We start from the raw sequence: 25,031 nt of genomic DNA on the forward strand, positions 1-25,031 counted from the left end.
GACACACATTAATATAAATAAAGAAATTATAGATAGGTACACAGTTGCTGTGGGGCTGAGGGTGAATATCACGATCATGGGTTCGAATCCCGGCTCTGCCACTTGTCAGCTGTGGGACTTTGGGCAAGTCACTTAGCTGCTCTGTGCCTCAGGTACCTCATCTGTCAAATGGGGATTAAGACTGTGAGCCCCACGTGGGACAACCTGATTCCCCTGTGTCTACCCCAGCGCTTAGAACAGTGCTCTGCACATAGTAAGCGCTTAACAGATACCAACATTATTATTATTATTATATGCTTAAAGGATGCATTGAGTGATGCAGAAGGAAGAGGAAAGCGGGAAAAAAGAAGACAATTGGAAAAAGCTCTTGCAGAAGTTTGATTTTGATAACGCTTTGAAGGTGAGGAGAGTGGTGGCCTGGTGTATATGGTGGGGGAAGGAGTTCCAGGGCAGAGGGAGGATGTGGGAAAAGGGTCACAATCACCAGGGGTATTTATTGAGTGCTTACTGTGTGCAGAGCACTGTACTAAGCCCTTGGGAGAGAACATATAACAGAGTTGATAGACACATTCTCTCCCTGCAACCAACTTGCAGCCTTCAGGGGGAGACAGACATTAATAGAAACAGATCATTTATATTCTATAATTAAAAGATCTGTATATAAGCGCTGTCGGGTCGAGGCGAATATCGAAACCCCAAAGGTCGCAGATCCAAGGCGGCGTCAAGATGGATGAGATGGAGCCAGAGTGAGCAAGCCGGCTCTAGAGGAGAGAAATGTGCGGGTTGGGCTGTGGTAGGAAATTAGGGAGGTGAGGTAAGAGGGGGTGAGCTGGTCGAGCGCTCTAAAGCCAATGATAAGGAGTTTGATGTGGCGATGATGATGGTATCTGTTAAGCGCTTACTATGTGCTATGTACACTGTTCTAAGCGCTGGGGGAGATACAAGGTGATCAGGTTGTCCCACGTGGGGCTCACAGTTTCAATCCCCATTTTACAGATGAGGGAACTGAGGCCCAGAGAAGTCAAGTTCCTTTCCAAAGTCACACAGCTGACGAGTGGCAGAGCCGGGATTAGAACCCGTGACCTCTGACTCCCAAGCCCGGGCTCTTTCCACTGAGTTCACCAGAAACAGCAGACACGTTCTCTGCCCGTTGATGAGCTTACAGTCTAGAGGTCAAGAAACACATTAATAAGTAATTTATGATATATAAGCGCCACGGGGTGGGTGCAAATATCAAATGTCCAGAGGTCAAAGATTGAAGTGCAGAGAGGATGCAGAGGTGGAGAGCGAGCCGGGGAAAATAGGACTTAATCGGGGAAGCCCTCTGGGAGGAGATGTGACCTCAGTAAGGCTTTGAAGGTGGAGAGAGCGGTGGTCTGGCGTCTACGGAGGGGGTGGCGGTTCTAGGCTAGGGAGGGAACGTGGGAAAAGGGTGGCAGGGAGGTATTCGTTCGTTCAAAAGTATTTATTGAGCGCTTACTATGTGCAGAGCACTAACGAACCAGTCGGCAACAGATGGAGACAGTCCCTGCCGTTTGACGGGCTTACGGTCTAATCGGGGGAGACCGACAGACGAGAACAGTGGCAATGAATAGAGTCGAGGGGAAGAACATCTCGTAAAAACAATGGCGACTAAATAGAATCAGGGTGATGTACATCTCATTAAACAAAATAAACAAAATAAATAGGGTGGTAAAGATATATACAGTGGAGCGGACGAGTACAGCGCCGAGGGGGTGGGATGGGAGAGGGGGAGGAGGAGAGGGAAGCGGGGAGAAGAGGGTTAACAATAATAATAATAATAATAATGTTGGTATTTGTTAAACGCTTACTATGTGCCGAGCACTGTTCTAAGCGCTGGCGTAGACACAGGGGAATCGGGTTGTCCCACGTGGGGCTCCCAGGCTTAATCCCCATTTTACAGATGAGGTAACGAGGCACAGAGAAGTGAAGTGACTCGCCCACAGTCACACAGCTGACAAGGGGCAGAGGTGGGATTCGAACTCATGACCTCTGACTCCCAAGCCCGGGCTCTTTCCACTGAGCCACGCTGAGGGTTTAGCTGCGGAGAGGTGGGGGGGGGGGGTAGAGGGAGCAGAGGGAAAAGGGGGGGAGCTCAGTGTGGGAAGGCCTCTTGGAGGAGGTGGGTTTTAAGTAGGGATTTGAAGAGGGGAAGAGGTAGACGAGATCGAGTAAGCTGGGGCTAATAATAATAATAATAATAATGTTGGTATTTGTTAAGCGCTTACTCTGTGCAGAGCACTGTTCTAAGCGCTGGGGTAGACACAGGGGAATCAGGTTGTCCCACGTGAGGCTCACAGTTAATCCTCATTTTACAGATGAGGTAACAGAGGCCCAGAGAAGTGAAGTGACTCGCCCACAGTCACACAGCTGACAAGTGGCGGAGCCGGGATTAGAACCCACGACCTCTGACTCCCAAGCCCGGGCTCTTTCCGCTGAGCCACGCTGCTTCTCTGCTAGAGGAGCAGAGGTCCCGGCTGGACTGTGGTAGATCAGTAAGGTAGGATGGGGCAAGTCGAGTGGTTTAAAGTGGTTGAGAAGCAGCGTGGCTCAGTGGAAAGACCCCGGGCCTGGGAGTCAGAGAGCATGGGTTCGAATCCCGGCTCTGCCACTTCATTCGATAGTATTTATTGAGCGCTTACTATGTGCAGAGCACTGTACTAAGCCCTTGGAATGAACAAGTCGGCAACAGAGACAGTCCCTGCCGTTTCACGGGCTTACGGTCTAATCGCGTGCCACTTGTCAGCTGTGTGACTGAGGGCGAGTCACTTCACTTCTCTGGGCCTCAGTTCCCTCATCTGTAAAATGGGGATTAACTGTGAGCCTCACGTGGGACGACCTGATGACCCCGTACCTACCCCAGCGCTTAGAACAGTGCTCGGCACAGAGTGAGTGCTTAACAAATACCAATATTATTATTTCAAGTCGATGGTAGGGAGTTTCTGTTTGATGCAGAGGTGGATGGGTAGCCACTGGAGGCTCTTGAGGAATGGGGAGACGTGAACTGAACGCTTTTGTTAACAATAATAAGAATGATAGTATTTATTAAGCGCTTACTATGTGCCAAGCACTGTTCTAAGATCTGGGGTAGACACTGGGTCCTCAGGTTGTCCCACGTGGAGCTCGCCGCCTTCATCCCCATTTTCCAGATGAGGTCACTGAGGCACAGAGATGTTAAGTTCATTCATTCATTCCATAGTATTTATTGAGTGCTTACTACGTGCAGAGCACTGTACTAAGCGTTTGGAATGTGCAATTGGACAACAGATAGAGACCATCCTTGTCCAATGACGGGCTCACGGTCTAAACGGGGGTGGCAGACAGCAAAGCAAAACAGAACAAAACAAGACAACATCAAGATAAATAGAATCAGGGAGATATTTCGTTCATTCAATAGTATGTATTGAGCGCTTACTATGTGCAGAGCACTGCCCTAAGCGCTCGGAACGTATAATTCGGCCCCAGGTAGAGAGCGTCCCGGCCCAGTGACGGCCTCACGGTCTAAACGGGGGAAGCAGACAGCAGAGCAAAACAACAAAACAAGACAACGTCACCAAGACCAATAAAATCGTGGAGATATATACCTCAGGAAGAAGATAACTGTTTCCTTGGGTCAAGTGGCCCGCCCCGTCTCTACCGAAGCGCCCGCGAAGCGTTGGCAACGTTTCGTAAAGCGCGCTGGAGAAGCAGCGTGGCTCAGTGGCAAGAGCCCGACTTGGGAGTCAGAGGTCATGGGTTCGAATCCCAGCTCTGCCACTTGTCAGCTGTGTGACTGTGGACCAGTCACTTAACTTCTCCGTGCCTCAGTTACCTGGGGATTAAGCCTGCGAGCCTCATGTGGGACAACCCTGATGACCCTGTACCTACCCCAGCGCTTAGAACAGTGCTCTGCACAGAGTGAGTGCTTAATAAATACCAACATTATTGTGGAAGCAGCACGGCTCAGTGGAAAGAACACGGACTTGGGAGTCGGCGGTCATGGGTTCGAATCTCAGCTCTGCCACTTGTCAGCTGTGTGCCAGTGGGCAAGTCACTTCACTTCTCTGGGCCTCAGTGACCTCATCTGTAAAATGGGGATGAAGACTGTGAGCCTCATGTGGGACAACCTGATGACCCTGTATCTCCCCCAGTGCTTAGAACAGTGCTCTGCACACAGTAAGCGCTTAACAAATACCAATATTATTGTGGCTCAGTGGAAAGAACACGGGCTTGGGAGTCAGAGGTCATGGGTTTGAATCTCAGCTCTGCCACTTGTCAGCTGTGTGACTGTGGGCAAGTCACTTCACTGTGCCTCAGTGACCTCATCTATAAAATGGGGATGAAGACTGTGAGCCTCATGTGGGACAACCTGATGACCCTGTATCTCCCCCAGCGCTTAGAACAGTGCTCTGCACCTAGTAAGCGCTTAACAAATACCAATATTATTGGGGTAGCATTGTGGTTCAGTGGAAAGAACACGGGCTTGGGAGCCTCATGTGGGACAACCTGATGACCCTGTATCTCCCCCAGCGCTTAGAACAGTGCTTTGCACACAGTAAGCGCTTAACAAATACCAACATTATTATTATTATTATTATTGTTGTTGTTGTTGTTATTATTGTTGTTATTATTATTACTATCATTATCGTTATTATTAAAGGCCAGTGACAGGGAAGCGGGCCTGTCCAGGCCTCTCAGCAGCTGCTCGGGAGCGAGCCGCGCGCTCCCGCCGCCACCGGCTTCAGGCCCGCGGGGCCGGCGCGCGAACGCGCTCCGCCGTGTGCGCAGGCGCAGTAAGGGCGCGCCGCGAGCCGGCTCCGCGAGCTCGTCCGCGCTGGGGATCGGAAGGCGTCGGAGCCCGAACCCGAGCCGAGGTCCGAGCCGAAGCCCGAACCCGAGCCGAGGTCCGAGCCGAAGCCCGAACCCGAGCCGAGGTCCGAGCCGAAGCCCGAACCCGAGCCGAGGTCCGAGCCCGAACCGAGCCGAAGCCCGAGCCCTGCAGGACGGACGGACGGGTGAGTCTCCAGGCGATCCGCGCGCGCCACGGAAATAAGAATAATAACTAAAATATTTGTTAAGCGCTTACTATGTGCCAGACCCTGTATTCAGCGCCGGGGCACAGAAGCAAATCGGGTTGGACACCGTCCCTGTCCCACGTGGGGCGCGCAGTCAAGATCCCCATTTTGCAGAAAGAGGGAACCGAGGCCCAGGGAAGTGAAACGACTTACCCAAGATCACACAGCCGACAAGGCCGGAGTCGGGATTAGAACCCACCACCTCCCCACTCCCAGGCCCGGGCTCTAACCGTTAGGCCGTGCGTTCCCCTTTTCCTCTGCGCCCCTTTCCCTCCCCCATCGCCCCTCTGCCCCACTTGTCAGCTGTGTGACTGTGGGCGAGTCACTTCACTTCTCTGGGCCTCAGTGACCTCGTCTGTAAAATGGGGGTGAAGACTATGCGCCTCACGTAGGTCAACCTGATCTGTATCTCCCCCAGCGCTTAGAACAGTGCTCTGCACAGAGGAAGCGCTTAACAAATACCAACATTATTGTTATCACCTCCCTCCCCGCCCCACAACATTCGTGTATGTACATATTTATTATTCTATTAATGATGTGTATCCATCCATAATTCTGTTTATATTGATGCCTGTTGACTTGTTTTGCCGGCCGTCTCCCCCCTTCTAGACTGTGAGCCCGCTGTTGGGTAGGGATGGTCTCTCTTGCTGAATTGTGCTTTCTAAGCGCTCAGTACAGTGCCCTGCACCCGTTAAGCGCTCAATAAATACGACTGAATGAATAAGCAAGAGCCAAACCTCCCTGCACAACTCGCCTCTTCAACGGCCGGCTTGCTGGTCTCCCCGCGGGACTGTCCTCCGGGCCTGGAGTGGGGAGCCTCTGCGAAGCATTGCGGGCCTGGGAGTCACAGTGTCCTGGGTTCTAATCCCGCTCTGCCGTCTGCCGAGTGACCTTGGTCAAGTCACTTCATTGAGCAGCACCGGGGCGCAGTGGAAAGGGCACGGGCTTGGGAGTCGGAGATCGATGGGTTCTAATCCCGGCTCCGCCGCTTGTCAGCTGTGTGACTTTGGGTAAGTCACTTCGCTTCCCTGAGCCTCAGTTCCCTCATCTGTAAAATGGGGGTGAAGACTGTGAGCCCCACGTGGGACAACCCGATCACCTTGTATCCGTGGCTCAGTGGAAAGAGCCTGGGCTTGGGAGTCCGAGGTCATGAGTTCGACTCCCGGCTCTGCCACCTGTCAGCTGTGTGACTGTGGGCGAGTCGCTTAACTTCTCCGTGCCTCAGTTACCTCATCTGTAAAATGGGGATTAACCGTGAGCCTCACGTGGGACAACCCGATGACCCTGAATCTACCCCAGCGCTCAGAACGGTGCTCTGCACATGGTAAGCGCTTAACAAATACCAACATTATTATCCGCCCCCAGCGCTTAGAACAGTGCTTTGCACATAGTCAGCGCTTAACAAATGCCATCATTATTATTACTCTTCACTGCTCTGGGCCTCAGAGAGATGAGCTACCTCTAAAATGAGGGCCTGGCCTTGGGCAAGTCACTTCACTTCCCTGGGCTTCAGCCACCTCATCTGTAAAATGGGGATGAAGACCGTGAGCCCCTTATGGGGGACAGGGACTGTGTCCACCCTGATTAGCTTGTATCAAACCCAACGCTTAGTACAGTGCCCGGGCCGTAGTGAGCGCTGAGCAAATACCACGTAAAAAAATAAAAAGAAGGGCCTCCAGCCTCCAGCAGGATCCGAGACCTTCAGTCGCGGCGTCATCGGTGGCGTCGACAGCCTCCTGCTCGACGAACAACGTGGAAGCAATCGAAAGAGGTTTTTGGTTGACCATGTACCCTGCCCCCATCACCGGGGCCCGGGGAAAGGGATAGAATGGATAGTACCTGACAGGGAGATGAGTCAGTCAATCGGTGCTATTTATTGAGTGCTTAACAGTGTGCTGAGCACTGTACTAAGTACGCAGGAAACAACGTATTATATGCCACCTCTGACATTTTTGATAAGCACATACTGTATGTCAAGCGCTCAGTAAATACGATTGAATGAACGAAGTGCTGTTCTAAGTGCTGGGATAGGTGCACGTTCATTGGGTTGGTTACAGTCCCTATTCCATGTCTGGCTCACGGTCTAAGCAGAAAGGAGAACATTGGACCTCTGATAGCCATGCCAAGCTCTCATTCTCAATTGCATTTATTGAGCACTTACTGTATGCAAAGCACTGTACTAAACCTTTGGGAGAGTAGAATATGACATCAGACACATTCCCTGCCCTCAGCGAGGTTACAATCTAGAGGGGGAGATAGGTATTAATATAAATCAATAATAAATGAATTACAGATAGATATAAATATAGCTATGTGCAATGGGGAAGGGAGGATGAATGAGGGAGGAGCTAGCGTGAGGGAGGCAGAAGGGAATGGGAGAAGAGGAAAGGAGGGCTCAATCGGGGAAGGCTTCCTGGAGGAGACGTGCCTTCAGGAAGGCTTTGCAGTGGGGGAGAGCTATTATCTGTCTGATATGAGGAGGGAGGCTTGCTCCAAGCCATCTAACCAGCGATCAGAACAGTGCTTGGCACGTACTGAGCGTTCAACAAATACCATCGTTCTTATCTAACTGTACACACCGAGGCAGTTACCCTCTATTGGTGGGGAAGGGGCCACTGACAGACATGGGAAAGTTGAGCTATGATGTGGACGTACAGGGCAAGTGACAGTTTTTAATATGTTTTAGGTATCGGACCCTAAGCTCCTTGAGGCCAGGGACTCTGCTTAGCACAGTGCTCTGCACACCACAAGCGCTCGAAAGTACCATTGATATGTGGTGGTAGGACACTGAAGCGGCTAGGGGCCCGAGGCGGGAAGAAGCAAGATCTAGAAAGTTGGGTGAGAAGTCAGGGTTGATGATACAGATCTGAGAGTCATCCACCTACTGAAGTCACGCGAGCCAGGAAACGCATCCAAGCAGCGAGAGCAGAACGTAGGACAAAGAACTCGTCTTTAGAGGACACCCATAGGTGAGTGGTGGGAGTAAGGTGGGGAGAGAGAGTAAAGATAGAGAGAATAAAGATAGTGCTCACTCTTGGCTTCAGAGCTCTCCATCACCCTGCCCCCTCTTACCTCACCTCCTTTCTCTCTTTCTCCATCCCCGCCCGCACACTCCGCTCCTCTGGTGCCTCTGACCTCCTCACTGGGCCTCGTTCTCACCTGTCCCGCCGTCGAGCCCGGCCCGCGTCCTACCTCTGCCCCGAAACGCCCTCCCTCCTCACATCCGCCAAAAAAAATCACACGTCCCCCTTCGAAGCCCTAATAGAGACTCACCTCCTCCAAGAGGCCTTCCCAGACTAGACTTCCAGACTTCCCCCTTTCCTCAGCTCCCCCTCCCTTCCGCGTCGCCCCAACTCGCTCCCTTTGCTCTACCCCCCTTGCCCCCCAAAGCACTTGTGTATATATACATTTATATATATATATATATATATATATATATATATACACACACATCTATAATTCTGTGTATTTATATTAATGCCGGTTTACTTGTTTTGATGTGTATATAGCTATAATTCTATTTATATTGATGCCTGTTTACTTGTTTTGATGTCTATCTCCCCCCTTGTAGACTTTAAGCCCGGTGTGGGCAGAGATTGTATCTACTGCTGAATTGTACTTTCCAAGCATTTAGTACAGTGCTCTGCACACAGTAAGCACTCAGTAAATACAACTGTATGAATGAGCGGTCAGAAGAGAGTACATTGTTAGCGAGGCCGAAACCGGAAACAGGATGGCCTGATGGATAGAGTACGGGCCTGGGAGGCAGGAGGACCTGGGTTCTAATCCCACCTCTCTGCTGTGTGACCTTGGGCAAGTCCCTTCACTCCTCTGTTCCTTAGGTACCTCATCTATAAAATGGAGATTAAGACTGGGAGCACCATGTGGGATCATGGACCGTATCCTACCTGATTAGCGTGTGTCTGCCCCGGTGCTTAGTATAATCCCTGGCACATAGTAAGCGCTTAACAAATACCATAAAAAACCAACAGAGTTTCAAGGCTGAAAGCAAAGGCAACAGTGCGTGTCAAAGGTAGAAGACTGGCCCATGCCCAAGGAGGCAATAGATGACCTTACCGAGGGCAGATTCAGCTTTGCTCTGTAGTTCTTCGGGAAACAGGAGGGCCGATTTCCAGAAAATGATTTCCTCTGTGCCCACGTTTAGTCTACGTCATTTCTGAATTTTGCCATGCAGGGAGGGCCCCCCCACCGACACCCCCATCCCTTGGGGCCTCACCCCATCCTGGGACTCCAGCGGGGAAAGAGAGTGGAGGGAAATTGGGTTCTTCAGTGGAGGAGAAAAAGTTTTTTAGTTCTAGGATGGACCCCCGGGAACACCGCACTGCACTTCTCGGGCCCCTTACCGGCTATTCCCAACCGGCCCTTCCGGCATGTTCCATCTCCCCACTGCCTTCTTCTCATTGACCTCCTGCAAAGCCCAGCCTGCCGTTGCTTCTCCAACCTGCTACCTGTTGTCCCAAGATCCTGCAATCCGCCCCCTGGCCCCCAGCCAGAAGCATATGTTCTGATTAGCATCGATAGGGAAACCACACCGCCCAGCCAGGGAATGAATCCAAATGCAGCTGAAGTGAGTCACTGACTGATATTGGCATGTATGTGTGTGTGTGTGTGCGTGCGCAGATGGGGTTATTCAGCCACAAAACAACCGTTTCCCCACCGCCCCCACCCCCCAAGTGTCTATCATTGGCAATATGCCCACTTGGGGAATGTTTACACTCTTTTCTAAATGCAGATATTAGCTTTCAGAATGTCGTTTGGCGGTTATTACCAGGACACCCTTTGCATTGCCCTCAAACCGGTTCAGACACCCCCCCCCCCAGATCCAACCACCCCATGATGATGGTATTTGTTAAGCGCTTACTAGGTGCCAAGCACTGTTCTACATGCTGGGGTAGATACAGAGGAATGGGGTTGTGCCACATGGGGCTCACAGTTTCAATTCCCACTTTACAGATGAGGTAACTGAGGCACAGAGAAGTTAAGTGACTTGCCCAAAGGCACACAGCTGACAAGTGGAGCCGGGATTAGGACCCACGACCTCTGACTCCCGAGCCTGTGCTCTTTCCACAGAGCCACGCTACTTCTCATGTTATCTCATGTTACATACAGACCAGGGTTACGACAGGTGTTCTTTGATTGCCTACCCCATGTTACATCCATCCTATAATAAAATCCACCATTCGATCACTGATAATTGTCGAGCACTTATTCAGTGCTAACTACTGTACTAAGTTCTTGGCAGCGTGCGACGGAAAGAAGACACGTAGTCTCTGCTTGTAAGGCACTTGGAATATAATGGGGGAAAGAGACAGACGAAACTATTTACAAATAGTGAGAGCTGGAGAAAGAACAAGGAAGGCAGAAAGTTCATTCATTCAATAGTATTTATTGAGCACTTACTATGTGCAGAGCACTGTACTAAGCGCACACAGGTTCCCCCCATTCCGACGCATGACTTCACACAAATTCCGACTGCCCTGCCGGCCCTTCTGGCCAAGGGTTACAGTCAATCAATTAATGGCATTTATTGATCGCTTACTATGTGCAGAGCGCTGTACTAGGCGCTCGGGAGAATACAGCAGAATTAGCAGACACGTTCCCTGCCCGTAACCACCCTGCATTCTAGCGGATGACCTTACAGGTGAACAGACCCCTCCATGTCTCCTCCCTACCTGGGTTGAAATCTAGCCATCAACCCTGATTGGATCTTGGAAGAAGCTCTATCCACATTTGAGATGAGATCCCCGAGCAGATAACCTAAAAGAGTTGTTGAACTGGGGAGACAACCAATTTAAAACTGAATGATGGAGGAGCCAATGAGTTAACTGTATCACATTCAGAGGACTCCTTCTGTGAGGACCTCCACGAACCTTGGAAATTCAAGGTTTTTGATTCTATTTATTGCTATTGTTCTTGTCTGTCCGTCTCCCCCGATTAGACCGTAAGCCCATCAAAGGGCAGGAACTGTCTCTATCTGATACCGATTTGTACATTCCAAGCGCTTAGTATAGCGCTCTGCACCTAGTAAGCGCTCAATAAATACTATTGAATGAATGAATGAATATCCAGGGCATTATTGTAAAAATGCTGAAATAATGGAAGAAGTTACAGTCTCTCCACCACCAGCTAGAATTCGGGGAAGCCCTGTATCAATTTTCAGGAAAGCAGATGAAGCTACAAAAATGACGGGAAGATCTTGATGGAGAGAGGAGCTCCAAGATGCGCAATAGTGTTCAGAAGGAATTAACCTGCTGTAATGTACCTAGGGGGAAAAAAAAGAAAGCTGTTCCACCTAAATTGAACAAATTCTCACTCAAGTTGAAAAACCACAACCAAATCAGTTCGACCTTCAGAACATCGCTAAAATCTGCCCATTCCTCTCCATCCAAACTGCTTCCGCGTTAATCCAAGCATTTATCCTATCCCGCCTTGAATACTGTATCGGTCACCTTGCTGACCTCCCTGCTTCCTGTCTCTCCCCAGTCCATACTTTACTCTGCTGCCTGGATCATTTTTCCACAAAAATGTTCAGTCCATGTTTCTCCACTCCTCAAGAACCTCCAGGGGTTGCCCGTCCAGCTTCACGTCAAAAAGAAACTCTTTACCGTCTGCTTTAAAGCACTCAATTATCTCACCCCCTCCTCCCTTTACCTCGGTGTTTTTCTACTTCATCCCAGCCCACACACTTTGCTCCTCTAATGCCATCCTACACCCTGAACCTTGATCTCATCTATCTCTCCACCTACCCCTTGCCCACGTCCCGTCTCTTAATATCTGGCAGGCTATCAACTTGACCCACCTTCAGAACCGTATTAAAAGCGTAGCTCCTCCAAGAGGCCTTCCCTAAGCCCTCATTTCCTCTTCTCCCACTCTCTTCTGCATCACCCTTGCACTTGGATCTGAATCCTTTATTGACCTCTCCATCAACCCCACGGCATTTACGTAGAGATCTGTAGTTTCTTTTTGTATTAACATCTCTCTCCCCCTCTAGACTGTAAGCTCGTCGTGAGCAGGGAACGTGTCTACCGTCCCTGTTATATTGTACTCTCCCAACTTCTTAGTACAGTGCTCTGCGCGCAGTGAGTGCTCAATAAATACGATTGATTCTGCAGACTTCTGCAGGTTGTTACTCAATGGCGTCGCCACTTGGGGTGAAATACACCGATATGGATAGGTGTGTGGCTATAAAAGCCAATATAGGACCGTGGTACTAGGATACACAGAAACCGGGTCTTGACGTCCTGTCACGTTTATAGGCCTAGGTGTTGTTTCACTTCTCTGTCCTTGTCTCCAGATCCTTATAAAGCTTCAGCTCGAAAAAAGTCGCGCCTGTCTCGATCACAGGGTGCCAAGACGGTCTCCCTACTGCACCTGTATCCTAGGATTTACCCGGGATCCAGCATTGTCCAAGGCTTCATTTTACTGAATCCTTAAGACGTTTCCTCTGCCCTCCGTGCTTTGTTTCCCACGTTCAGCTCACCCTACTGCAGCTGTCTGGGGGTGTCCTGTTGTCATCCGTTCTTTGATCATGTCCCACCCTGCCCAGGTGGCTTGGGGCGAGCGTAGTTTCAACGCTAGGAAGCTCTTTTCACTCTCTCAGATCCTGTCTTGCCCCTCGACGTTAAATCTAGCCCATAAGTGATGGAGCTGCTCCAGTGAGGCAGACGCGACGTCGGTGAAGAGCCCAGGTCTCCCCGCTGCGTCGATGGCTGAAGGCCTCTGTCGACCTTTAGTTTGGTCTGGAGTCCGTTATCGTGCTGTTACCACGCTGATTCACAGACTCCCAAAGGACGAGCCGGCCTTTCTGATTCTGTTGTTATTTTGGTGAATTCTTTGCACCGTTGGTCATTGTGCTGCCTGGGTTCTCACTGCTACTTGATTAGGAGCCCCATGTGGGACAGGGACTTTATCCAACCCGATTAACTTAGAACGGTGCTTGACACTTAGTAAGTCCTTAACAAATACCATTTTTTTTAAAAAAAGCGTATGATGAAACAAAACTGCTCTTCCCAGGAAATGTTATGTACTTACCTGCATCAAGCATGGCTTAGTGGAAAAAGCACAGGCTGGGGAGCCAGAGGTCGTGGGTTCTAATCCCGGCTCTGCCACTTGTCTGCTGTGTGCCTCAGTTACCTCATCTGTAAAATGACTGTGAGCCCCATCTGGGAAAACCTGATAACCTTGTATCTCCTCCAGCACTTAAAACAGTGCTTGGCACATAGTAAGCGCTTAACAAATGCCGTCAGTATCATTATTATTATTATTTCTCAAGCCATCTCCTCCTTCTGTGCTTTACTTCAGGATTCTATTTCAGACTGAAAGTTGGCCAGGACCTTTGAATTTCTTCATCTTCATTTTGCAATCTTTAGATCACTCACGTTTAAAATTAAATGATTGTCATCACAGTAATCGTTGTTATTTTGTGCTCCACTCTCAACCCCTTTTCTATTCTTTCCCCCATTTGTTAAGCAGGGATGCCGTATCCATGTCAGGTCAGCACAGCACAATATACGGGAGAGGGTTAAGAACTTTTCAGAAAATCAGGATAGTGGGATTAACCGGACCCGCTGTCCCCTAAGCAATTCTCTTTAACTCTGAAAATGATCTTCTGGTTTTAAAATTGTTTGCTTCTCTGATCGTTGTTTTAGTTATCTGTATTTGTGTCTGTCTTGCCTCTAATAACAATAATGGTATTCGCTAGGGTAAGATAATCAAGTTGGACACAGATGGAGTCCCTTGTGGGACAGGGATTAAGTTAGAGGGGGAACAAATATGTAAATCCCATTTTAAAGATGAAGAAACCAAGACAGAGAAGTTAAGTGACTTGCCCGAGGTCACACAGCATTTGGTAAAGCCAGGACTAGAACTCATGACCTCTGACCCCCCAGCCCATGCTCCTTCCACTAGGCCATGCTGCTGCTTCCAGAATTTCCCTACAGAATCCTGACCACGGTAAGAGCTCGCACCAGGGACCATGTGCGGAATATTGCAACTGCTGGGTCTCTCAGCTATTCGTTCCTGTCTCTTCAGCCGCAGTGTTCAGTCACAGTGTAATATGTTCCTGGTGTCTTTTGAATAGCAATTTCTTCTCCTAATTTTCACATATGCTAAATTGCAGCCCCTCCTTCCATGGCGCATGCGTCGCTTATGGGTTTCGGCTCAAACGCGACGACGGAATTAGGGGAAGTTCTTCCGACAGCCCACGTCTCTTGTGATAGAATCCGACGCGGTAGTGGAAGAAACGGTCGTGTGAATGTACAGGTTGGACACAGAACGAGGCCTGAAGCCTGAGTTTCCGTAGCACAGGGTCCTCAAGAAAGCAACCCTCGTGATACCAGTTAAAAGAATTTACTGAGCACCTCTGTCTGCGGAGCACTCTACCAAGCACCTGGGAGAGTACAGTCAAATCAGTACACACGCTCCCTGACCCTAAGGGATTTATAATCTAGAGAGAGAGGCAGTGAATCACAGATAGGAAACAGGAAGACTGGGTCTATTCCTCGCACTTAGACTGTGATCCCCCTGTGGGGCAGGGACTGTGTCCAATCTGCCTATATTCTCTCTACCCCAGTGCTTGGCTCATAGCGAGTGCTTAACAAACATCACAAGTATTATCACCACCTCTCCTTCGGAACACATGGGGTGCGAAGTAGATTATTAGACACTTAGCATTATAACCGAAAATAGCCATGCACCTTGCAGTTAATTTCCAGCGCAGTAACGAGTTTCTAATGTAATGGTTTGACCAGCAGACCTACCTACCTAAAACTGCAAAGGGCATCTTTGCTTTCATCTCCCTGAATTTCAACATATCCTCCTACAGCAGGTGTTTCCTGGTGCTGCTTCCAAGATGGATTCCGTGATCAGCACATTCAAATTTGGGGGGAAATCTCTGTACTACCTGTTGGAAGCCCTCTTCTTCTGCGTAGTCCCGAAGAGAAAGAAGAACGTGGCGGGTGAGGTCGTACTTATAACGGGAGCAGGAAGTGGAATCGGGAGGCTGCTGGCCCTGAAGTTTGCCCGTCTTGGCACCGTCCTAGTTCTCTGGGATGTCAACCAAGAGGGCAACAAGGAGACGGCTAAGTTGGCCCAAGAAGCTGGTGCAGCGAGAGTCCATGCTTATACCTGTGACTGTAGCCGGAAAGAAGAGGTCTACAGCGTCGCCAATCAGGTGAGTCCCTAGAATGGGATCTTTTGTGTGTCTGGACAACTTTTACGGTTAACGTCCTCTTTGGGCGAGTACTTCAGTCCCGAGCCTGGGCTTCGGAGTCAGAGGTCATGGGTTCGACTCCCAGCTCTGCCACTTGTCAGCTGTATGACTGTGGGCAAGTCACTTAACTCTCTGTGCCGCAGTGACCTCATCTGTAAAATGGGGATTAACCGTGAGCTACCCGTGGGACAACCTGATGACCCTGTATCTCCCCCAGGGTAGATACAAGGTAATCAGATTGGACACATTCCCTGTCCCGTGTGGGGCTCACGGTCTCAATCCCCATTTTACAGATGAGGGGACTGAGGCCCAGAGCAGTGAAGTGACTTATCTGTGTCTCAGTTTTCTCATCTGTAAAAGGGGGATTTAAGACCTGTTCTCCCTCCTACTTGACTATGAGCCCCAAGTGACTGTGTCCAACCAACTCATCTTCTATTTCACCTTAGCACTTAGGGCAACACTTGGCTCATAGTAAGCACTTAGCAGACTCTATTATTATTATTATTAGTGGTAGTATTATATTGTTATCAACTACTGATAACAGCAATAACAACAGTGACGGCAGCAAGAACTGAGGGAGCGATAGATCACAGCACTCCTCTCCTCTTTCTATCGGTTCCATGATCGAAATCTATCATGGCATTAGAAAAAAACCCTGTTTTAAAATTAACTCAAATTCAGCATCCTATAAATATCTGCATGAAAACACTGTGAAAAATATAGGAAAATGAAACTTTGAGATGGTAAATCAGAGCCTTTTTTCCCCTCCTTTCTAGGTTAAAAAGGAAGTTGGTGACGTCACCATCCTCATCAACAATGCCGGAATTGTAACTGGAAAGCGTTTCCTTGATACACCAGATGAAATGGTGGAGAAATCCTTTCAAGTGAACTCCATAGCACACTGCTGGGTAAACTGGGATTTGCAGACTTCTCCCGAGAGTCCAGAGTAGCTTGAATTCCAGTTTCTATTTACTTTCGTATCGTCCATCGGCCATTCGGAAAGGGTGTTCTCGGAGCTCTCCCGTATTCCCCTGTACTTGCTGTGTGACCTTGGGCGAGTCACTTCACTTCTCTGGGCCTCAGTTACCTCATCTGTAAAATGGGGATTAAGAGTGTGAGCCCTGTGTGGGACAGGGACTGTGTCCAACCCGACTCACTTGTATCTACCCCAGCGCTTAGAATAGTGCTTGGCACACAGTAGGCGCTTAACAAGTACCATTATTATTATTAAATCAAATCCAGATTCCTTCCGTTATCTGCCCTCTCCCATTAATCATCCGCATCTAGTAAGAGTAGTATTCACTGAACCACTACTGCTCTTACCACCCTGCTCTCACTTTCTGCCCTAGTCATATCTAACTCTGAACTCCTCGTTATCCCTCCAAATTCTTCTCCTCCATCTAACCTGCCTTCCCCAGTTGACACCACCACCATCCTTCCCGTCACTGAAGCCTGTAGCCTGGCATTATCCTTGATCCTCGCTCTTTTTCCACTCTCAGATTGTCTGTTGCTAAATCCCCACCGGTTTGTCCTTCGCAGCGTTTCCCGGCTCTGTCCCTTTCTCTCCGTCCGTACAACCTCCACCTGGGTAACTGGTTGTGAGGGAGGTGCAACCGAGCCAGGGATGCAGGCCAGACCAGGGATCCCCCAGAAAAAAAACCCCTTGAGGCAACCATTCTGCTGCCCTGGGTAGATCCGGCAGCTCTCAGACTGGGTCTGTCCGACCCCAGAATGAGTAACTGGAGAATGCTCGTCTGTCAGAGGGCTTTAGAGAAACCTTGGAGGGGTAGAGAGATGCTCGGTCTATGACCTTTATATGCCAGTGTCCAGGCAAGCGCTGAAAATTTGAGGATAAGAAATTTGAGGATAAGAAATAGACATGTCTACACTCTACAAACTCCACACAGGGATCACACTAACCTCTCATCTCCTCCTGCTGTTCTCTCTGCCTTCTGTATCGCTTATGCACTTGAGTCCATAACCCCTAAACACCTCACACCCAGTCGCAGAGTACCTATGTTCTTTTCCTTATATTCTGTTGCTTCCCTTATCGATACTTTATTTTACTATCTCCCACTAGAGTGTAAGCTTCTTGAAGGTAGGTATCGTGTCTTCCAACTCTGTTGTATCCTCCCAAGTACTTAATCTAGCGCTCAATAAATACCACTGTGCGCTCTTGCATAACAACTATCACTAACTGTGGGTTTCTGTGCCTACAGTGTATTTATGGGCCCCAGTTTAAGGGCCGGTTTATAAGAAAAAATAAGTGGTGGTATTTGTTCAGCGCTTACAATGTGCAAAGCACTGTTCTAAGCGCTGGGGGATACAAGGTGATCAGGTTGTCCCACGTGGGGCTCACAGTTTTCATCCCCATTTTACAGATGAGGGAACAGAGAAGTGAAGTGACTTGCCCACAGCCACACAGCTGACAAGTGGGATCCCGATTCGATCCCATGACCTCTGACTCCCAAGCCCGGGCTCTTTCCACTGAGCCACGCTGCGCCGGTTAAAAGAGAATCTTGAAATCGGATATGAAAATCAGAAAATTCCTTTAATTCATTCATTTATTCAGTCCTATTTATTGAGCGCTTACTGCGTGCAAAGCCCCATACTAAGTGCTTTGGAGAGTACCATAAAACAATAAATACACATTTAAGGAGACTGAATGGGTTGAAATAGAATCGTCTCAAAATGAGAATTGGAACACCCTCAGTTCATTCTACTGTTATAGTTTCTGTTTTCCTCATAATTGTCGAGTGCGCCCAGCCTGAGTTCAGTATTCTCTTCTACCAATGTCTCCTAGACTTACAAAGCCTTCCTTCCTGCCATGGTGGCTTCCAACCATGGACACCTTGTTTCTATTTCAAGTTCGGCTGGGTTAATCGGCCTCAATGGCCTCGCAGGTGAGTGGACCACAGATTATAATAATATTAATAATAATTATTGGAATAATATAGTGTTGAACGCTGTCAGGCACCGTACTAAGCGCTAAGGGAGATAGAAGACGACCACGTTGGCATAGTCCTTATCCCACATAGAGCTCGCAGTCTTGGTCCCCATTTTACAGATGATGTAACCGAGGCCCAGAGAAGTTAAGTGATTTGCCCCAGGTCTCACAGGAGAAAACTAGCGGAGCCGGGATTAGAACCCAGGTCCTTCTGACTTGTAGGCCTGTACTCTATCCACTAGGCCGTGCTACTTCCGTAACAGATGGGAGAGAGCATCTTGTGATCTGCTTTTCACCCAGAACTGCTCTCTGATGGGGAAATGTTAAATCCTGGCCCTGCCTCTCACCTATAACATGGCAGAGGTCCAGGCTGCTGCTAAGCCTTCGGAAGCCGCACCTCTCACCCCCCCAGTCATTCTCTGTGTTACTGCTGCAGCCAAGGGCTAGAAGAGTGGCTGGGTGGCGGCCGCCCTCCCCACACCTGGGGCCGCTCGTGACTCCGCAGATCATTTTTGCTTGCCCGGCAACGTGTTCCCCAACCCACCTGTCCGTACGTCCTCACCCGTTGCGTGGCTAGTCCGCTGTCATTCAAAATGGGAATACCAACTGGGAAATACCTTCAGTTGGAATCAGTGCTCACAGAAAACCGTACATGCAGTTAAGTAAATAACTTGAAAAAATCTGTTAGCATTATGTATGAATGTTTCCTTCTTTACAGATTATTGTGCGAGCAAATTTGCAGCATTTGGATTTGCAGAGGCTGTTTCTTTAGAAATGTTTGTCCAAGGGGTGACTGGAGTTAAGAGTACTCTGGTTTGTCCATATTTTACAAACACTGGAATGTTCGAAGGGTGTTCTACCAAGTAAGTAATGAGCATGTTTATAGTGCTTAAAGGGTGCTAAACCCTGTATTAAGCACTAGGGTAGTTACAAACCCCTAAGGCTCACAGGCTAAGAGGTAGACAGAGCCAGTATCTTATTCCCATTGTTCAATTCAGGATATAGGTAGGGTGGTCATATAGCGGGCTAGTGTCAGGACTAGGATTAGAACTCAAATCTCCTATCTACTGGTCCAGAGTTCTTTTCACTGGGCCAGGCCGCTGCGGACCGAAAGTGACCACTTTGGTCTGTTAAAGAAAATGCACATTAAAAGAGTACACACCTCCCCTGGTCCCATCTTTGCCATGCATTCATTCGATCGTATTTATTGAGCGCTGACTGTGTTCAAAGCACTTTCCGAAGCGCTTCGGAGAGTACAGTATAACAGACGCATTGCTGCCCACGACGAGCTCAGAGTCTAGAAGGGTCAAAGTCTTTGTGGGGCTGGGGAGTGGGGGGTCGGTGAGGACTGGGAGGAGCCAACTGGGATAGGAGGGCAGGACAGTTTAAAAGAAAATGAATTCAGTTCCAGGATAGAGCGGGGGTCACTATGGCAGAGGTGGTTTATGCCCCATCTTTCAGCTTCAGGGATAACCCACCTCCGCCATAGTGGCCCCCCATCCTGAAACTGAATGGGGACAGAAGACAGGGCTTCCTTGACAGTAACGGTCGGTAACAGCTCACCTGCCTGTCTGCCCAGCACTTAGGCTCACTTTCTCACTGGGATTCATTCATTTAATCATATTTATTGAGCGCTTACTGTGTGCACTGCACTAAGCGTTTGGGAAGGTACAATATAAAAATAAACAGACATTCCCTGCCCGCATTGAGCTTACGGTCTAGAGGATGAAGGGAGATTGGCCCCAGTTTGAAGCAGGGCCCCACGCAGGTCCCAGTAGAGGCTCAGGAGAAGGGAAAAGAGGGATTGGGGATGCAGGAGGATTCTGGGCCAGTAGCATCCTAGATGGGAATGGAGTTGCAGGATGAGGTGGGTGATGTGGGTAAGGATGCGGGAAAGGAAAGTGGGGGAGAGACATAAGGTGAAGGCCGTGACCAAAAGTGCCATGAGAAGCACTGGTACCTGAAATGATGATGTTGGGGAAAAGGGGTCATGGTTGGGGATGAACCAAATTCAAATTCCATCTCCTCCAAGAGGTCTTCCCGACTAAACCCGCATTTCCCCTATTCCCTCCCCCTCCTGCATTCCCTTGCACTTGGATTCGTACACTCTTTATCCACCCCACCTTCAGCTCTACGGCACTTACGTATATAGAGTCATTTTTTTGAACGTCTGTCTTCCCCTCTAGACTGTAAACTCCTTATGGACGGGAAATGAGTCTACCAACTCTGTTGTATTGTACTCTTGCAAGCACTTAGTTCAGTGCTCTGCACGTAGTGAGTGCTCAATACGATCGATTGATGGATGGATTGACGAGCGGTGCCCCGTGGGGAGGTTTGGGGGCGGATGGGAAACCTAGTGGGGAATCACACCCATGGGAGAACATTAGGGAGGTCACGGAGACCAAGCAACCACACGAGAAGGGGGACAACAGAAAGGTAAGAATGGGGGAGACAGGCACCCCTGCCATACAGAGGCAAGTGCTTTTCGCAGTGTTCTGAACTGCGTGTCGGTGGGGAGCCGCTGATGGGAGGGCCTTCTGGTCGCTCCGATGACACCCCACTGTTGGTGGCATCAGTGGAGAGGAGAAAGAGACGGTTGCCAAATGAAATTGAGGAGGAAATTACCCTCAGACAATGTTAAACCAAACCTAAGATGGACCTTCCGTTTTCCAGATCTCCTCATCTACTGCCTATTCTGGAGCCAGAATACGTAGCCAGTAAAATTATGGACGCTATTCTCCAAGAGCAGGTCTACTTGTTTATTCCACGATCTTTGTACTTCCTCATGGCTTTTAAAAGGTAATCTGCCTTCTTCACTATCTCTGTTGCCCTCCCCGGCTCTTACCGTCCTTTCATCCGAATAACGAGTAACGGCCATTGAACTCGTTCCTGTTGAACTCTTGATGTTTCTCCTTTTAAATTGGTTTGGGGATAAGACTTGGGTTGGGGATAAGAGGGTTTGTGTAGAAAAGTGTTTCACCCTTTACGCTGCCTTCTTGGGTTGTGGTATTGCTGGGCCACTGCGGCGTGGCTAGGGGTGGGGTCTTCAGGGTCCTGGACTGAGCAGGTGACAGAGGAAGTTGAGCTTGGAGCTAATGAGAGCTCAGGGGAAACAGACTTCCACCCAGAACCTCCCTTTCTTCCGTCATTCCTAGTCACAAGTTTAGGAAGGACATGAGGGCCCTCGGCTTTTTTAGAAGAACGTTTTCAGTAATGGAATATTTGGCTTGTTCTGAGGGAAAGTCAGTGCTCCCCTGCCCTCCTCCTCACTCGCCTCCCAACGAGAACACGATCGGGAGAAATGCGAGAGTGAATTGCGCTTCAAGATCCCCTAGCATTGTAATCAAGTCCTTCACGCTGAATCTCGGTCCCGAAACCTCAGGGCCACGCCTGTATGTCATTCTTGTTGGGAGATTCCCAGAGCGTCATCGCTATCTTCCCCTCAGAGACTCTGTTGGCTTTCAAGAGCTCATCGGGAACGGATTTCGTATTTCTTCAGTCAAGCCCATTATCTCCCGTTATTGTGCCAGACACATTTTTCACTGATCTTAATTGCCAGACAAAACAAAAGTGAGTTTTGTCTTCTCCTTCCCTCGGCAACATAGCCTCTCGACATCTCCCCCGCCTCTCTCCCTGTATAGCCCTGGTTCGGGCTGAGCCCAGATTCCTCACAGTAAGGTTGGGGAATGAAATGCCCAAAAAAAAAAAAGGTTTTGCAGGACATGAGGCGTCATTGGACGAAGACTCTTTTGAGATTGGTTCTCCGTATTACTAGCAACTTCTGCTTCTTTTGTTTAACCAGAAACGTAATGGTTTGTCTCTTTTTGCTTGAAATGGGGAGTTGGTTTATTTAGCTATGTGCTCAGAAAGCTCTTCATTTTCCTAATATTTTCATGGAAAAGCTTCGCTTTACATGCAGTGAGGGAAGTCATGTGTCTTTAGTTTTGAGAAAGGGGACCTGACTTTTGTGCAAGAGTGTTTTCGTTCATTCAATAGTATTTATTGAGCGCTTACTATGTGCAGAGCACTGGACTAAGCGCTTGGAATGTACAGATCGGTAACAGAGACAGTCCCTGCCATTTGACGGGCTTACAGTCTAATCGGGGGAGACGGACAGACAAGAACAATAGCAATAAATAGAATCAAGAGCAATAAGTAGAATCAAGAATAGAAAACTTTCAAGAAAAGTTTTCAGTAGAAAAATCCATTTCAGGCCCAGTCTACTCTAAGGTACCTTAAATCAGTGGAAATTAGACTGGGAAAAAAAGGTGAACTGATTCATAGCCTCATCTCTTCCTCGCGTGGGTCCCCGAGAGAAAGGTTTCCAAACACAAATTAAGATCTCCGATTGAAGATCATCTCGGACTGGATGAAGATGGTCTCCGTCTGGACTTCTAGACGAGAAGAAAGGGTTTCTTAATAGAGCCAGTCTCCGCTCAAATGAGGTGGTGGTCCATTCAGTGATGAGTTATAATAATATATGTGATATATGCTAATGATGATGGTATTTGTTAAGCACTTACTCTGTGCCAGGCACTGTTCTAAGCGCTATAATCAGTTCTTCCGATATTGGGAGACAAGGTGGCCGTTGCTAGGAAGGAGAAACGGAAGGCCCGCAGGGATGAAAACAGTTCCAGGAGCAGATGTCAGTTAGCCAGACTGCTGAGCCAATCAGTGATACATACAAAGTGGCAAACCTTTGGCAAAAATAACCAGTTTTTAGGAGTTCAACCTTACATTTTGGAAGTTTGCCTTTTGTGAACCTGACCCCTGAATGATCCCAAAAATGTCAGACTAAATATTAACGAAGAAATTCTACTCTCTTGTTTTCTTTAGTATACTCCCTTCAAAACTGGGATTGGCTCTGGGTGAGTTCTTGGGAGTCTTCAATTCGATGGATCACTTCAGAGGCCGAGAGAAGAAGGACTGAAGCGTACAGTCTAGTGAAGATGGTACCTGGAAATCCGAAACAGTGCTACAGGGTGTTCACTAGCTCATGAAACAAGAAACAACTACTTTTTTAATCTGCTCTTACACTCCTTATTGTTTTTTTCTCACCAATTATCCAGTCCGTATTTTGTATGCAGGGAGGTAAATTTCTCTCCCTCCAGTAGTTGTTCTCCTCTCCTCCGTGCCCAATTCAGTCACTTTTAGGGGGAGCCGTTCCTTGGTCCCGTCTCCACGCCCCCTCCGCACAACCCCCCAGCAGGAGTGGGTGTATTGACCCTTGGGAAAATTGTGAGGCTGTGAGCTGGTAGGAGTAGAGGGTGAGAGTGGGAAAGGTTTACTTTCTGCTCCTTAAACTGCCCCTCCCCGAGACCGAGCTCCACATGGCTTCCTAGAATCAACGTCTCCTGGGTTCAAACGCAGGAGAGGGCATGGAATTCCAGTTGTCCCAAGGCCACAGGATGGCTAGCACCGGCCTTGATGTAGAACAAGTCCGTTCCTCACAAGGAGTGTGAAGGGGACATTCCCTGCCTTTAGAGAGTCTCCCCTCCGGCGAGGTCTGGAACCGACTCGAGAGCGTCCCTAAGAACTAGACAGCTTCAGCTAGACCACCCAGAAGGGAAAGAAAAGAAGCCTGAGAGTTGAATGTTCATGGCAGGCGTGTTTTCCCCGTAGTTCCCAGGTTTTTGTGCTCTTGTGCTCGTACCTGGCACGGGTGGCCTTCAGACCAGTGTAGCCCCTATCCATCTAGGGCTTCCTGAAGAGCAGTAACTTAGTCTTCCTTTTTACACTCCCCTAAGCCGGGGGGGGACAAGGGATATTATTTTGGCAAGGGCCAGAGGCCAGCAAAAAATACTGAGAGAATTAACTGGCACTAAGGATGTGAATATTGGTTCTATGAGGTGGAAACTGATTCTCTCTTTTAAAACGTTTCCTCAAAATAGTTGCTTCAGATCAATGTATTCTGGCATCTTGAGGGGAATTTTCCAGGCAAAAACCACCCCTAATCAGTTTTCCACAAATGTTGCAGGGGGAGGAGAAAAATATTTGGAGCCAAACAAAAACCAATTGTTGGAAAATGCTTGCCTTGTGTAAATAGCACTTTTGTGCCTATGCTCACTATTAAAACACTGTATTCTCATACACCAGCCTCAGCGTATTTGGGGAAAATTGGGCTCAATGTACTGCATCCCAATAGTGTAATTTCATGTACCAGATATTCATGGTGCCCCTCCGTTCCATTCATTCGATTCATTGCTGTTTCTTTGCAGTCGGAAGAGCGGTGAAAAATTGTATTTCACTCTTCTTAGGGTATCTAAGATGTCTTGTATGTGACAGCTGGATTTCACAGGTGATAATCTGCTGCTTCAGTGAGGACCCAAAGAATCAAAGCCATCGTGCAGCAGATGATGACTCTTCCATTTCTTTAGTCGTAAAGTTAATTGACATCAAAGCCCGATATTGCTCTTATTACAATTCTGAAGGCAGACCATTTTGACGGTCTGTCTAGTTAGGGAATAAAGGCACAGGAATTAGGGAATTGAACAAGAGGATGTGCATCCACTGAATCCTAACACCATTAACAGCAATTATTTCTAATTGGAGTGCATTTTTCCTGCTCTGTTGGAAACGAGTGCAATTCAATTGTGGTCTCACAATGCCCATAAAGTTGTCTAAACAAATTTTACTTAAAAGCTCATATGACTAGGGAAGAGACCACAGTGGAAATTAGAGGATATTGCAGAATCATAAATAACAAGGTGGTTTAGAACTACCAAATATTGAATTATCTTACCCGCGTGTGCTTTACACTTCATCCATTGAGAAGCAG

At 48.6% G+C, this 25,031-nt stretch overlaps 1 protein-coding gene across 2 annotated transcripts; it reads left to right on the forward strand.

Annotated features, from left to right (window-relative positions):
* Positions 1–4,933: 4,933 nt before the first annotated feature.
* Positions 4,934–24,343, forward strand: SDR16C5 (short chain dehydrogenase/reductase family 16C member 5). Of its 2 annotated transcripts, none has more exons than XM_001513878.5 (7): positions 4,934–5,015; positions 14,920–15,267; positions 16,083–16,214; positions 18,110–18,209; positions 18,972–19,116; positions 20,927–21,052; positions 23,090–24,343. In XM_001513878.5, exons 2-7 carry the CDS (start codon positions 14,947–14,949, stop codon positions 23,181–23,183), a joined length of 918 nt encoding a protein of 305 aa, XP_001513928.2. In that variant the 5' UTR covers positions 4,934–5,015; positions 14,920–14,946; the 3' UTR covers positions 23,184–24,343. The 2 variants fall into 2 exon arrangements, with proteins under 2 accessions (XP_001513928.2, XP_007665401.1); XM_007667211.3 differs by having other exon boundaries at positions 4,972–5,015; positions 14,923–15,267.
* Positions 24,344–25,031: the final 688 nt, after the last annotated feature.

Source organism: Ornithorhynchus anatinus, chromosome 7, assembly GCF_004115215.2.
Source record: "Ornithorhynchus anatinus isolate Pmale09 chromosome 7, mOrnAna1.pri.v4, whole genome shotgun sequence".
Lineage (NCBI taxonomy): Eukaryota > Metazoa > Chordata > Mammalia > Monotremata > Ornithorhynchidae > Ornithorhynchus > Ornithorhynchus anatinus.